Source organism: Mauremys reevesii, unplaced genomic scaffold (assembly GCF_016161935.1).
Source record: "Mauremys reevesii isolate NIE-2019 unplaced genomic scaffold, ASM1616193v1 Contig14, whole genome shotgun sequence".
NCBI lineage: Eukaryota > Metazoa > Chordata > Testudines > Geoemydidae > Mauremys > Mauremys reevesii.
Genome location: NW_024100760.1, coordinates 1,007,445 through 1,020,367, shown reverse-complemented (window position 1 = coordinate 1,020,367; position 12,923 = coordinate 1,007,445). Strand labels below are relative to the sequence as shown.

General features: G+C 44.3%; 1 protein-coding gene across 1 annotated transcript; it reads right to left on the bottom strand.

Annotated features, from left to right (window-relative positions):
* Nucleotides 1–815: 815 nt before the first annotated feature.
* Nucleotides 816–12,422, bottom strand: LOC120393052 (butyrophilin subfamily 1 member A1-like). Its single transcript, XM_039517682.1, has 5 exons — nucleotides 12,401–12,422; nucleotides 11,735–11,755; nucleotides 5,068–5,088; nucleotides 3,911–3,937; nucleotides 816–1,352 (listed from the first exon to the last, which is right to left on the bottom strand). Exons 1-5 carry the CDS (start codon nucleotides 12,420–12,422, stop codon nucleotides 826–828), a joined length of 618 nt encoding a protein of 205 aa, XP_039373616.1. The 3' UTR covers nucleotides 816–825.
* Nucleotides 12,423–12,923: the final 501 nt, after the last annotated feature.

Sequence of the window (12,923 nt, the reverse complement as noted above, 5' to 3'; positions counted from 1 at the left end):
AAAAGTGGATTAGCTAAACTGCATTAAACCCCTGCGTGGACACTCTCGTTAAGGGTAGGTCAACATTTAAAACACCGACAGGTGGGAGCTATGTCAGTGGGAGAAGCTCTCCCATCGACGTAACACTGTTTATAAATGGGGTGTTAAGGTCATTATAACTACATGGCTCCAGGATATGGAATTTTCACACCTGAGCAACATAGCTGGACAGACATAGGTCTGTTGTGTAGACCAGACCTCAGAGTTAAATCAGTTTAGCTTAATTCACTTTGAGTGAATTCCCAGAATAATTCTATCTTGGTGGGAAGTGTCAGGAAGATTGGATAACTTTATCAGGGAGGTGGATGTGTAAAAATTGTGTCTATAGTGGAAATCTATCTTCAGTCTAAATTTTGTTCCAGTAACTGCAACTTTGTAATACAGCATGATATCATCCGAAAATATGGTTATTAGTGAGATATTCATGTTATCTCTCTTTTATTATAGAGGAAAATGCTGAAATTAGCAATGAGATTCTTGTTATTTTGCCGCCGAGGTGAAGCTGCCAATAAGGAAAGTGTTAGAGAGGATGGATGGTGTTTTCTTGTTTTTAACATCTGCATCAAATTCCCCAAAAACACTATGCTAGTCAAATATTGTATTGGAGAAAAGTCGCAAGCAAAAAACAAATAAGAAATGAAAACATTTTATTGCAAAACATGTAATGAAGACAGCATGACAATGTACATTTAAAAAAAAAAACAGATTTTTTTCATCAAAATACATTCATGAAAATCTTGATTTCAGTTACATCCATATAAAATCAGCATCAGAGTCATGTTATATTTATTCCTCTTTAATTGAACAAATTCTCATTGTTGTTTCTTTGTGTGAATTTTTAAAGAATGGATAAACCTTTCCTGAGAATGAACAATCATTAAATGTGAACAACACAGACATGTCAGTTACATTGAAAAAAGTCACCTGCCCCTCTTGGTAACTAAGGTAAACTCCAATTTTCTTGGGCTTTCTCTGCACTATGACCCGGGTCCATGGGTCTGTTTTTGCCCAATAATCTCTCCCACTCAGACCCAGAGCCCAGAATCCCTCTTTAGGAGACAAAGAAAGTTTTCCTTTTCTCTGTATTGACTTTCTGGCCACTCCCAGGTCCCAGTCATTGCTGCTCACAACCTCCACCTCCCAGTAGTGCTTTCCAGAGGAGAATCCTTCAGCGCCCAAGACACAGACGGTCGAATCGAATCTCCCTGGATTTGGTGGAACTTTTTGAGGTTGGGCTTCATGTGTAAAACTCTTCTCATCCCCAGAAATAGAGAGGTTGGGGTGGGCCGTGACTCCATGAAGAGTGATGTCATCTACAGGAAGAGAGTTTTCTTTTTGAGAACCACTCCTATAATGCCAGTATACACTGGAATAGGAGGGAAATATACACTATGAGCCTTTTCCTGCCGCCTCTCCTCATGCAAAGCTCCCATTAATTTCAATGGGAGTTTTGCCTGTGTACGGACTGCAGCACTTGATCAATGCTGCACACTTGCCAATTCAACGTTACATTGAACTCTGTTGGAAATGAGACTTGTGTGATATTTGCACAAAAATAAAAGTGATCCAGAATTGTTTATCACATTATTACTCAAATTGAGCCAGATTCTGAGCTCAGTTATACAGGTGTGAATCCAAAGTAACTTCACTTAAGCTAATGGCCAGCAAAGTGCACCTTCACCATTGTAACTGAGAGCTGAATCAGGCCACTATGTGTCCAGAATTATGGGATGTTTTGTGTGGGACAAATGGCAAAAAATGTTTCCTATGAGAGCTAACTATGATGAGAAAGTTAATCATAAAACACAGAATTGGATTATGAAGATCTGAAACACTGGTCATGTCAACAAACCCCTATTACTATCATTGTAAATAAATAGGATGCACATAAATAATAAAACATTATAATTATTAATTAAACTAAAGTTTTACGTAATAATTAGACCTGGAATCAGGTCCCCTAGGTTCTGTTCCCAGCTCTGCTGCTGTGTGACATTGGTCAGGTTACATAAGCTCTCTGATAGTTGGTTTACTCCTCAGTAAGCTCAATATGGTGCCAACCTAACCAGGGGTATGGCTACACTTGCAAATTTGCAGCGCTGCAGCAGGGTGTGAAAAAACACCCTCTGCAGCGCTGCAAATTGCGGCGCTACAAAGCGCCAGTGTAGTCAAAGCGTGGCTCCCAGCGCTGTCCGTTATTCCCCACAGGGAGCTGGAGTACGGACAGCGCTAATGTAGCCATAGCCCAGGTGTTTTATAACTGTTTGTAAAGAGCTCTGAGATGGTCAGCAGAAAACTGCTGTAACAAGCAAATTATTATCTGCACTATCTTCACTGTCAGCTCACCATCACTGTGTCCTTCCTCACCTCAGCATCATTTTAATTTTCTCCCTCTATAATTATTATAATCAGCAACAGAACAGTCAGTCTCCGTTATCATCAGAGCCAATGATCCCACCACTGTCTTCATCATGGTGCCCTCATAAACTTCATTGCCTCGCTCCTGACCATGCCTGTACCCTGCAGTCCCCTTTGTGGTCCCACCACCACTGCATTATGATTCTCATCGCAGTCCCCATTCCTGTCACCACATTATCTGTGCCTTCACAGTGGCTGAAATCTCAAAGTTCCTTCTTAGGCACTTTTGAAAACCCCATTCCAACTAAACACTGAGGCCCAGCTCCTCAAAGGTATTTAGGTGCCTAACTCCCGTTGGGATCATTACTGTGGAGGAGCTGGGCTGAAATGACTTGGGAGTGCAGATCTGTTAGAGGGTAGCTGGCCCTCTGAAGGGGTCAGGGGCCCAGCCTTCCGCTGACAGCTCCACAAGGGGACAGGAGGAAGCTCAAGTTCACCTCAGAGTAGTTACCTCACTCAGTAACTGGGGGAAGGGAATTACACAGGAAAGAATCGGGTATTGATAAAAGGTTAAGGGCCTCACTGAGAGGGGGAGCTCGTGGGGAGAAAGGCTGTAGCCAGAGAGAGGCAGAGGGATTGCAGAGAGAGGATCCCTCCAGCACACTGGGGAGAAGCTGCCTAAGAAGCTAACATGCCAAAGAGAGAGAAGCAGAGCAAGAGGCTGAGGAAGCCTCCAGAGCAGGAGCAGTAGGAGGCAGCTCAGGGAGCCGCAAGGGAGAGACAGGAACTGGTTCTGGCTGTTCCAAACAAAGACCCTGAGATGGAACCCAGTGGAGTGGATGGGCCCGGGTTCCCCTACCTACTCCAGCCAAGGAGTTTTTGAGAAGAAAGCTCCAAAACATGGAGATCTAGGGTTCTCTACCCCACTAGAGTCAAGGAACTTCCAATTCCCCATGATCCTGAAGGGGACTGAGACTATTAAGGACCCAGCGAAAGGGCAAGACAATGAACTTGACAAATACAGAAATGAGGGTGGAGGCATAAGGGGGATGGAGTCAGGTGGTGTATCTCTCCATCCTGCCGCAGTGGGGTGCTATCAGATATAGGCCCCATTTACAAGGCCCCATTGAATTGCAATGAGATTTGTGCTCTGAAATCACTTACATGTTTTGGAATATCACACCATCAGTCATCACTCAGGGAAATTTCTCACTGGGGCTGATTCTGAACTGACTTGTAATTCAGGAGTAACTGCATGCAAATCAGTGGAGTTACAATGGTGTGAAATTGATGTAAATAAAGTCAGAATCAGGCCTTGAAATTAGTTTAGGAGCTGGGAAGGACCTTAGGAGCTGTGTCTCTGATAAGAACAGGTGGTGTTTCTAGTTTGATTATAGTATCAAACCAGCTGATTTCTTTAGTAATGGAATAGATTTTAATGTATTGAGGTTCTCACGCTGCATCTATCACCGTAGTATCAGAACCTCTATCCATGTGCTGTGTATTCTCTTACCTGAATTGTTCCGAGCCCATCTCCATTCTGAAATGAAAGTAAGAAAACAACAGATATTGAATTAAGAGAGGAATTGACTGCATATTTCTTCCCTCCAGCAACAGGGAAGTTCCAGACTAAGGACAAGGGAGGATGCCAGAAGCATTAGGGGATGATTCCTTTTGCTAGAGTTAATATAGAAAAAAATGGAACTTGAATGGCCATTCTCTCTCTCTCTCTCTCTCTCTCACACACACACACAAGGGCTGTTCTGAGCTAAGATTAGAAACCAGGGCAGGGGTCATGATCTGTCTGAGATCTGCTCTGTCTTGAACCTCCAGTCAATGGGTCACCTCCCCATGTTACCTGCTCTCATTGGCTTTGATCTACCTCCCTCTTACATGTTCCCCTCTCACTCGAACAAAAAATGAACCTTCCCGTCTACACACACAGTGTTTCCAACCACCAGAGGCTGTATTCCCAGCATCCCAGCTCCTACTAGGCAGGACACAGAAGGACAATTCCCTTCAATGTGGGTCTACATTGCAGCTGGGAGGTGTAATACCCAGCATGAGTAGACATATATGTGCCAGCTCTGTTTGAGCTAGTGCACTAACAATGGCAGAGTGATCAGGCTGGCTAAGGTTAACCACATGAATACAATTCCACCTGACCCCTGGGTACATGTTCAGGCATCTAGTCTGAGCTGTTACTTGTCTCACTGCACTTACACAACTGTCTTTAGCATTCTAGCTCGAGCAGAGCTGGCATGTGTCTGTCTCCTTGCACTGGGAATTACATACACCAGCTTCTGTGTAGATGAACTCTAAATCAGTGGCACTACAGCTGTGGCTAATGATGTGTTTTGGACCCCATATGTGGCTGTCAAGGAGAGAGTGGATCTGAACCACCCTCAGGCTGAGACAGACAACAGGGATCAGGCCACATCTCCCGTGCTGCCGGGTATGTGTGAGCAGTGTGGGGAGCTGCAATGTGTCTGCCTGGAGCTGCTGTATTCCATGCTATGGATGAGGAAGAACATGGACTGTCAGGATCCCCTTCTCCATCAGGAGCAGCCAGGGAGATGGAGGAGACACAGGAGAAATGGCCCCTCTCTCCAAATATCCAAGTAATAGGAGTGGGGACACCAGCAAGGGTGTGCATAGGTCTTCACTCACCTAATTCCTTCTTCATTTCATCTGGAAAAAAACAACAAAAACAATTATTACAGCCTTTTAAACTCTTGTTCAGTGTTTCCCTTGGTACCATGCATCAAAGATTCCCAGTAAATGAATTAAATTGTTCAAAACCCATGATGACTTAAATTTAAAAAAAAGCTAGAGAGACTGATAGCCAGACAGCTGGAAGAATTTACTGTGCTGATGGTTTACGGTTTGGATGATTAATCTCACAGATATTTATGTGGAATGTGGAAAAGTGTGGAGTTCAAGGGGCTTTGAGATTCAGGTAAGGGACTGCAGCTCTGCAGAGCTGGCTGAGCCCTTCTTCCACAGAGGGAGAGAGGACTCTCGAGTGCTCTGCAGAGGATATGGGTGCCCCATTTTTTTTCATAGAATCATAGAATATCAGGGTTGGAAGGGACCCAGGAGGTCATCTAGTCCAATCCCCTGCTCAAAGCAGGACCAATCCCCAACTACATAATCCCAGCCAGGGCTTTGTCAAGCCTGACCTTAAAAACCTCTAAGGAAGGAGATTCCACCACCTCCCTAGTAACCCATTCCAGTGCTTCACCACCCTCCTAGTGAAATAGTTTTTCCTAATGACTGGAAAAAGGCTAATGTAGTGCCCATCTTTAAAAAAGGGAAGAAGGAAGATCCAGGGAACTACAGGCCAGTCAGTCTCACCTCAGTCCCTGGAAAAATCATGGAACAGGTCCTCAAGGAATCAATCCTGAACCACTTAAAGGAGGGAAAAGTGATCAGGAACGGTCAGCATGGATTCACCAAGGGCAAGTCATGCCTGACTAACCTAATTGCCTTCTATGATGAGATAACCGGCTCTGTGGATGAGGGGAAAGCAGTGGATGTGCTATTTCTGGACTTTAGCAAAGCTTTTGATACAGTCTCCCACAGTATTCTTGCCAGCAAGTTAAAGAAGTATGGGCTGGATGAATGGACGGTAAGGTGGATAGAAAACTGGCTAGATGGTCGGGCTCAACGGGTAGTGAGCAATGGTTCCATGTCTAGTTGGCAGCCGGTATCAAGTGGGGTGCCCCAAGGGTCGGTGCTGGGGCTGGTTTTATTCAATATCTTCATTAACGATCTGGAGGATGGTGTGGACTGCACCCTTAGCAAGTTTGCAGATGACACTAAACTTGGAGGAGTGGTTGATACGCTGGAGGGTAGGGATAGGATACAGAGGGACCTAGACAAATTAGAGGATTGGGCCAAAAGAAATATGATGAGGTTCAACAAGGACAAGTGCAGAGTCCTGCACTTAGGACGGCAGAATCCCATGCACTGCTACAGACTAGGGACCGAATGGCTGGGCAGCAGTTCTGCAGAAAAGGACCTAGGGGTTACGGTGGACGAAAAGCTGAATATGAGTCAACAGTGTGCCCTTGTTGCCAAGAAGGCTAATGGCATTTTGGGTTGTATAAGTAGGGGCATTTCCAGCAGATGGAGGGAAGTGATCATTCCCCTCTATTCAGCACTGGTGAGGCCTCATCTGGAGTATTGTGTCCAGTTTTGGGCCCCACACTACCGGAAGGATGTGGATAAATTGGAGAGGGTCCAGCGGAGGGCAACAAAAATGATTAGGGGGCTGGAACACATGACTTATGAGGAGAGGCTGAGGGAACTGGGATTGTTTAGCCTGCAGAAGAGAAGAATGAGGGGGGATTTGATAGCTGCTTTCAACTACCTGAAAGGGGGTTCCAAAGAGGATGGATCTAGACTGTTCTCAGTGGTAGAAGATGACAGAACAAGGAGTAATGGTCTCAAGTTGCAGAGGGGGAGGTTTAGGTTGGATATTAGGAAAAACTTTTTCACTAGTAGGGTGGTGAAGAACTGGAATGGGTTACCTAGGGAGGTGGTGGAATCTCCTTCCTTAGAGGTTTTTAAGGTCAGGCTTGACAAAGCCCTGGCTGGGGTGATTTAGTTGGGTTTGGTCCTGCTTTGAGCAGGGGGTTGGACTGGATGACCTCCTGAGGTCCCTTCCAACCCTGAGATTCTATGATTCTATGATTAATATCCAACCTAAACCTCTCCCTATCCCTGTGCTGAAGATATTCTCTGTTTTATCACCAGTACCAAGAGTGTTGATGGCATCCACGTTGGCCCCAATGCTGAAGAAGCTGAAGGGCCTGGAATAGCAGATGGTATCGATAGTCCTGCTGACTCCTGAGGTGGTGCTGAGGGTGGCATGACAAACAAAACAAGTCTATTGCTGCCACACCTGTGTCTGTAGGCACTGGATCCAGAGTCAACAGTATGGTACAGGAAAAATCCTGTCCCAGTACAACCCTGGTTACCATCTGGACATCTCAAGGCTGTCTTTGAGGAGGAAGATGATGAATCCTTCCTTTCCCCAATCTGTCTCATGGGTTCTCTTTCAAGGTGGTTCCCGACACATAGAGCCAACTTCCCTCTTTGAGGGAGAATCAGAATCCCAGGGTTTGTCCTCTGCCACTTCATGGGTGGAAGGCAGCTGAGGGTGGTTAGACCCACAGGCGGTGGAGAGTATTGATACCGACACAGGCCATATGGCTTGCTCCACCAACTGCTGCTTCAGATAAAGTTTACCTGGCATCTGTGTTCTCTTTTTAAAAGAGCAACAACTCTCTGAAATGTGACCCACTCCTGGGGGGAGCAAACAGCAAGTATGTGAGTCACTGATGTGGACAGAGACCTCACATGACGCAATGCTAGAGCCTGGAGAACCCTGCATAACCCTTGTTGCTGGGCAACACAAAACATTAAAAATGACTAACTATGAAAACTACACGAAATGTAATTAGATTGGAGGTTCTACCACGGACAACTATTAAAAACTATTTTCAAAGTGAAAAGCTTTGAAAGCTCTGCATCACACCAAACAGTGTGATGCAGAGCGAAAAAACAGAGAAAATGTGCATGGGGAACTCCAACTAAGACCCCTGGCATCAAGAAGGAACTGAGGGGGGTTGGAGCAGTGCCAGCCTTATATAGCCTCTAGAGAGACTAAAAGGAGGTGTTGAGCACATGCGCTGCCCTGACAGGTTCTGTTGCTAAAGGAAAAATCTCCAGCCCCAGTGCACTGACCACAAACACACCTGAGTGGAATAGACATCTGCAACCACCCCAAACAGAACTAATAGTTACAAAACTAAAGATTCTGTGAACAGGATTGTGTTTTATTCGGATTCTCTCTTTTGGTGAAGGAGAAAAGGTGCATTATCCTCACACATATCCAGCCCAGTCCCCGGCTCACTCTTTCTCTACATAAAGTTCCATGAATCTGATGAAGGAGCTTTGAACACCAAAAAAAGAGGCAACAGAAGAGCAGAATGTGTTAAGCCTTCCTTCCATGTAGGGGGATGGAGTCACATCTTCCCCTGCACACACACACACACTTTGGTTTCTGGCACAGCAGACCCTGTCAGACACTCTTAGGAGGGAAAGGGTCTGAAAATGTTGCACAAAAGAAATTGCACCAGTTTCCATGCTATAGCATTTGAGAGACCGCCTGCCAGTGGAAAATACTCTACAGCCCTGAATCTCAACTGCAAAATTTATCCATCTTCCTCTCACTGCAAAAGCAGAAAGATCCTGATCCCACAAGCACTGAAGCTTTGAGCAGGGGTTTCGACTAGATGACCTCCTGAGATCTTTTCCAATCCTGATCTTGTATGATTCATGACAAGCACCTTTTGACTTCAATGGGAGCAAGATTAAGTCCAGACTGTTTATTGAAAACACCACTCTGCAGCTCATCATCATCTTCATCATATATGAACCTGTGCATTTCCTTAGTTATTAAAGAGAAAATCAAACCAGCCAACCAAAACTAATAACCAAATAAAACAAGATGTCATAGCTGGAGAGAAAGACAAAGCAACTTCAATATGTTTACTATTAGAAATTACAATGTGTTCAGAACCCATGGAGATGAGCACAGAATAAATAACAGAGAAATCAGAGTAGGTGGAAAAATGTTCTGACCCAGTTTCATCTAATAGAAATGAACAAGTGTTGAACCAGATTTCATTCACAAGGCCTCGTAATGACAGTTCACTTAAAATTTGTATTGATTTCAATGGAAAGTTAGAGTTATGGAAACAGACATCACACACTGAGGTACAGATATAAAAAATGGCCCTATAAGAAAGAGGCTGAGAACATGGTTTAGTTAGAGCTGGGCAGAAACCAGAATTTCCATTTTATGGGACATTCCATTATTGTAAAATTAGCTTTTTCTTCTAAAAAGAACGAAAAGAAAGAATTTTGAAATTTCCTCCAAAATGTTCAGGTCAACTAAAACATTCTGTTTTGATAAAATTGAAACATTTTGTTCCCTTTTTGAAATGAAAAACATAAAAAAATCCATTTCAATGCAGTCAAAAAGGAAAGTTTTTAGCTCACTGAAATGCTTCGTTTTTATTTTCACCCAAACAATTTTCTTTTTTTGAAACACACATGTTCCAATGGAAAGTTTTTAACAGCTCTTGGTCTAGAATGAATACACTGGACTGGAAGCCAGAATATCTGGGTTGTATTTCCTCCTCTATCAAACATTCCTGTGTGACTATGAACACTTCTCTTGCAGGAGAATTTTCAAGAATCTCCTCTGGGTGTTCTGCGTAGGGCATGGGTTTCCAGTTGTGGGGAAGCTGTTTTGGACAGACTATTCTCCTCCCAAACTTGCTTCCTGCTTTTGATGTACTTAAGCTTTCTTTGTTTAGTTTTTAAACCTTCGGTTAGTTGCTCTTCAAAATATTAATTGTACTTTAACACTTAATTTGTCACAGAGTTTATGCTACTGTCTATGTTCCTGTCATAAATATGAAGGGAAGGGTAACAGCCTTTATGTATGCAGTAACATAAATCCCTCCTGACCAGAAGGACTAATGGGGAAAGAAGATCCTTTCAAAACTGGGGTGGGGGAAGGTTTTGTTTATGCTCTCTTTGTTGGTTCCCTCTCGGGACAGAGAGAGAGACCAAGCAGGTAAACCAGCTTCTGAAAAGGTATCTGAAATGATACATCTAAAGTTACAAAAAATGTAAGTAAAGGAAAGGAAATGTGTTAGATTATCTTTTGTTTTAGCTAGTAAATTTTCCCTATGCTAATAGGTCATTTTATTCCTTTTTTGTAAGTGAGAAACAGAGTCATAGGGGATCCTCTGTGTTTTAAATCTTTTTATTTACCCTGTAAAGTTATCTTCCATCCTGATTTTGCAGGTGTGATCCGTTTACTTTTTTTAATACAATTCTTCTTTTAAGTACATGATTGATTTTAAGTGTCCTAAAAAACAGGGACCTGTCTGTGTTAACATATTGATTGGTATATTATTCTCAAGACCCCACAGGAAAGGGGGTGAAGGTGCTTAGGGGGATATTTTCAAGGGGGGGGGGTGATAGGGCTCCAAGTGGTCGCTCCCTGAATGTTTGTTTAAATCACTTGGTGGTGGCAGCAATACAGTAAAAGGATAAGGAAAGGAATTTGTGCCTTGGGGAAGTTTTTTACTTAAGTTGGTAGAAATGAGCATTGGGGGTCTTTCATGTGGGTCCTCACATCTGTACCCTAGAGTTCAGAGTGAGGAGGGAACCCTGACAGTTCCTCAGTAGGATTTTACTTCTAATTTTTAAAAGATGCATTTTTGCCCCTAACTGCTTATTTTACTTGGAACTTGAATGGCCATTTTCTCTCTTTCTCTCTCTCTCTCTCTCTCTCTCTCTCTCTCTCACACACACATACACACACACACACAGGGGCTGTTCTGAGCTAAGATTAGAAACCATGGCAGGGGTCCTGATCTGTCTGAGATCTGCTCTGTCTTGAACCTCCAGTCAATTGGTCACCTCCCCATGTTATCTGCTCTCATTGGCTTTGATCTACCTCCCTCTTACATGTTCCCCTCTCACTCGAACAAAAAATGAACCTTCCCGTCTACACACACAGTGTTTCCAACCACCAGAGGCTGTATTCCCAGCATCCCAGCTCCTACTAGGCAGGACACAGAAGGACAATTCCCTTCAATGTGGGTCTACATTGCAGCTGGGAGGTGTAATACCCAGCATGAGTAGACATATATGTGCCAGCTCTGTTTGAGCTAGTGCACTAACAATGGCAGAGTGATCAGGCTGGCTAAGGTTAACCACATGAATACAATTCCACCTGACCCCTGGGTACATGTTCAGGCATCTAGTCTGAGCTGTTACTTGTCTCACTGCACTTACACAACTGTCTTTAGCATTCTAGCTCGAGCAGAGCTGGCATGTGTCTGTCTCCTTGCACTGGGAATTACATACACCAGCTTCTGTGTAGATGAACTCTAAATCAGTGACACTACAGCTGTGGCTACTGATGTATTTTGGACCCCATATGTAGCTATAAAGGAGAGAGTGGATCTGTCCCACCCCTCAGGCTGAGACAGACAACAGGGATCAGGCCACATCTCCCGTGCTGCCGGGTATGTGTGAGCAGTGTGGGGAGCTGCAATGTGTCTGCCTGGAGCTGCTGTATTCCATGCTATGGATGAGGAAGAACATGGACTGTCAGGATCCCCTTCTCCATCAGGAGCAGCCAGGGAGATGGAAGAGAGACAGGAGAAATGGCCCCTCTCTCCAAATATCCAACTAATAGGAGTGGGGACACCAGCAAGGGTGTACATAGGTCTTCACTCACCTAATTCCTTCTTCGTTTCATCTGGAAAAAATCAACAAAAACAATTATTACAGCCTTTTAAACTCTTGTTCAGTGTTTCCCTTGGTACCATGTATCAAAGATTCCCAGTAAAAGAATTAAATTGTTCAAAACCCATGATGACTTAAATTTAAAAAAAAGCTAGAGAGATTGATAGCCAGACAGCTGGAAGAATTTACTGTGCTGATGGTTTATGGTTTGGATGATTAATCTCACAGATATTTAAGTGGAATGTGGAAAAGTGTGGAGTTCAAGGGGCTTTGAGATTCAGGTAAGGGACTGCAGCTCTGCAGAGCTGGCTGAGCCCTTCTTCCACAGAGGGAGAGAGGAATCTCGAGTGCTCTGCAGAGGATATGGGTGCCCCATTTTTTTTCATAGAATCATAGAATATCAGGGTTGGAAGGGACCCAGGAGGTCATCTAGCCCAATCCCCTGCTCAAAGCAGGACCAATCCCCAACTAAATTATCCCAGCCAGGGCTTTGTCAAGCCTGACCTTAAAAACCTCTAAGGAAGGAGATTCCACCACCTCCCTAGGTAACCCATTCCAGTGCTTCACCACCCTCCTAGTGAAATAGTTTTTCCTAATATCCAACCTAAACCTCTCCCTATCCCTGAGCTGAAGATATTCTCTGTTTCATCACCAGTACCAAGGGTGTTGATGGCATCCATGTTGGCCCCAATGCTGAAGAAGTTGAAGGCCCTGGAATAGCAGATGGTACTGATAGTCCTGCTGACTCCTGAGGTGGTGCTGAGGTTGGCATGACAAACAAAACAAGTCTATTGCTGCCACACCTGTGTCTGTAGGCACTGGAACCAGAGTCAACAGTATGGTACAGGGAAAATCCTGTCCCAGTACAACCCTGGTTACCATCTGGACATCTCAAGGCTGTCTTTGAGGAGGAAGATGATGAATCCTTCCTTTCCCCAAGCTGTCTTATGGGTTCTCTTTCAAGGTGGTTCCCAAGACATAGAGCCAACTTCCCTCTTTGAGGGAGAATCAGAATCCCAGGGTTTGTCCTCTGCCACTTCATGGGTGGAAGGCAGCTGAGGGTGGTTAGACCCACAGGCGGTGGAGAGTATTGATACCCACACAGGCCTTATGGCTTTCTCCACCAACTGCTGCTTCAGATAAAGTTTACCTGGCATCTGTGTTCTCTTTTTAAAAGAGCA

What these genes read in the sequence shown, in the direction of transcription:
- LOC120393052 (XM_039517682.1), bottom strand. Translation starts at nt 12,422, where the DNA reads ATGGATGCCATCAACACCCTTG. An exon ending in GGATGCCATCAACACCCTTG is followed by an intron (nt 11,756 to 12,400) that starts GTACTGGTGATG and finishes GATTTTTTCCAG; the next exon opens with ATGAAACGAAGAAGGAATTA. An exon ending in TGAAATGAAGAAGGAATTAG is followed by an intron (nt 3,938 to 5,067) that starts GTGAGTGAAGAC and finishes CTTTCATTTCAG; the next exon opens with AATGGAGATGGGCTCGGAAC.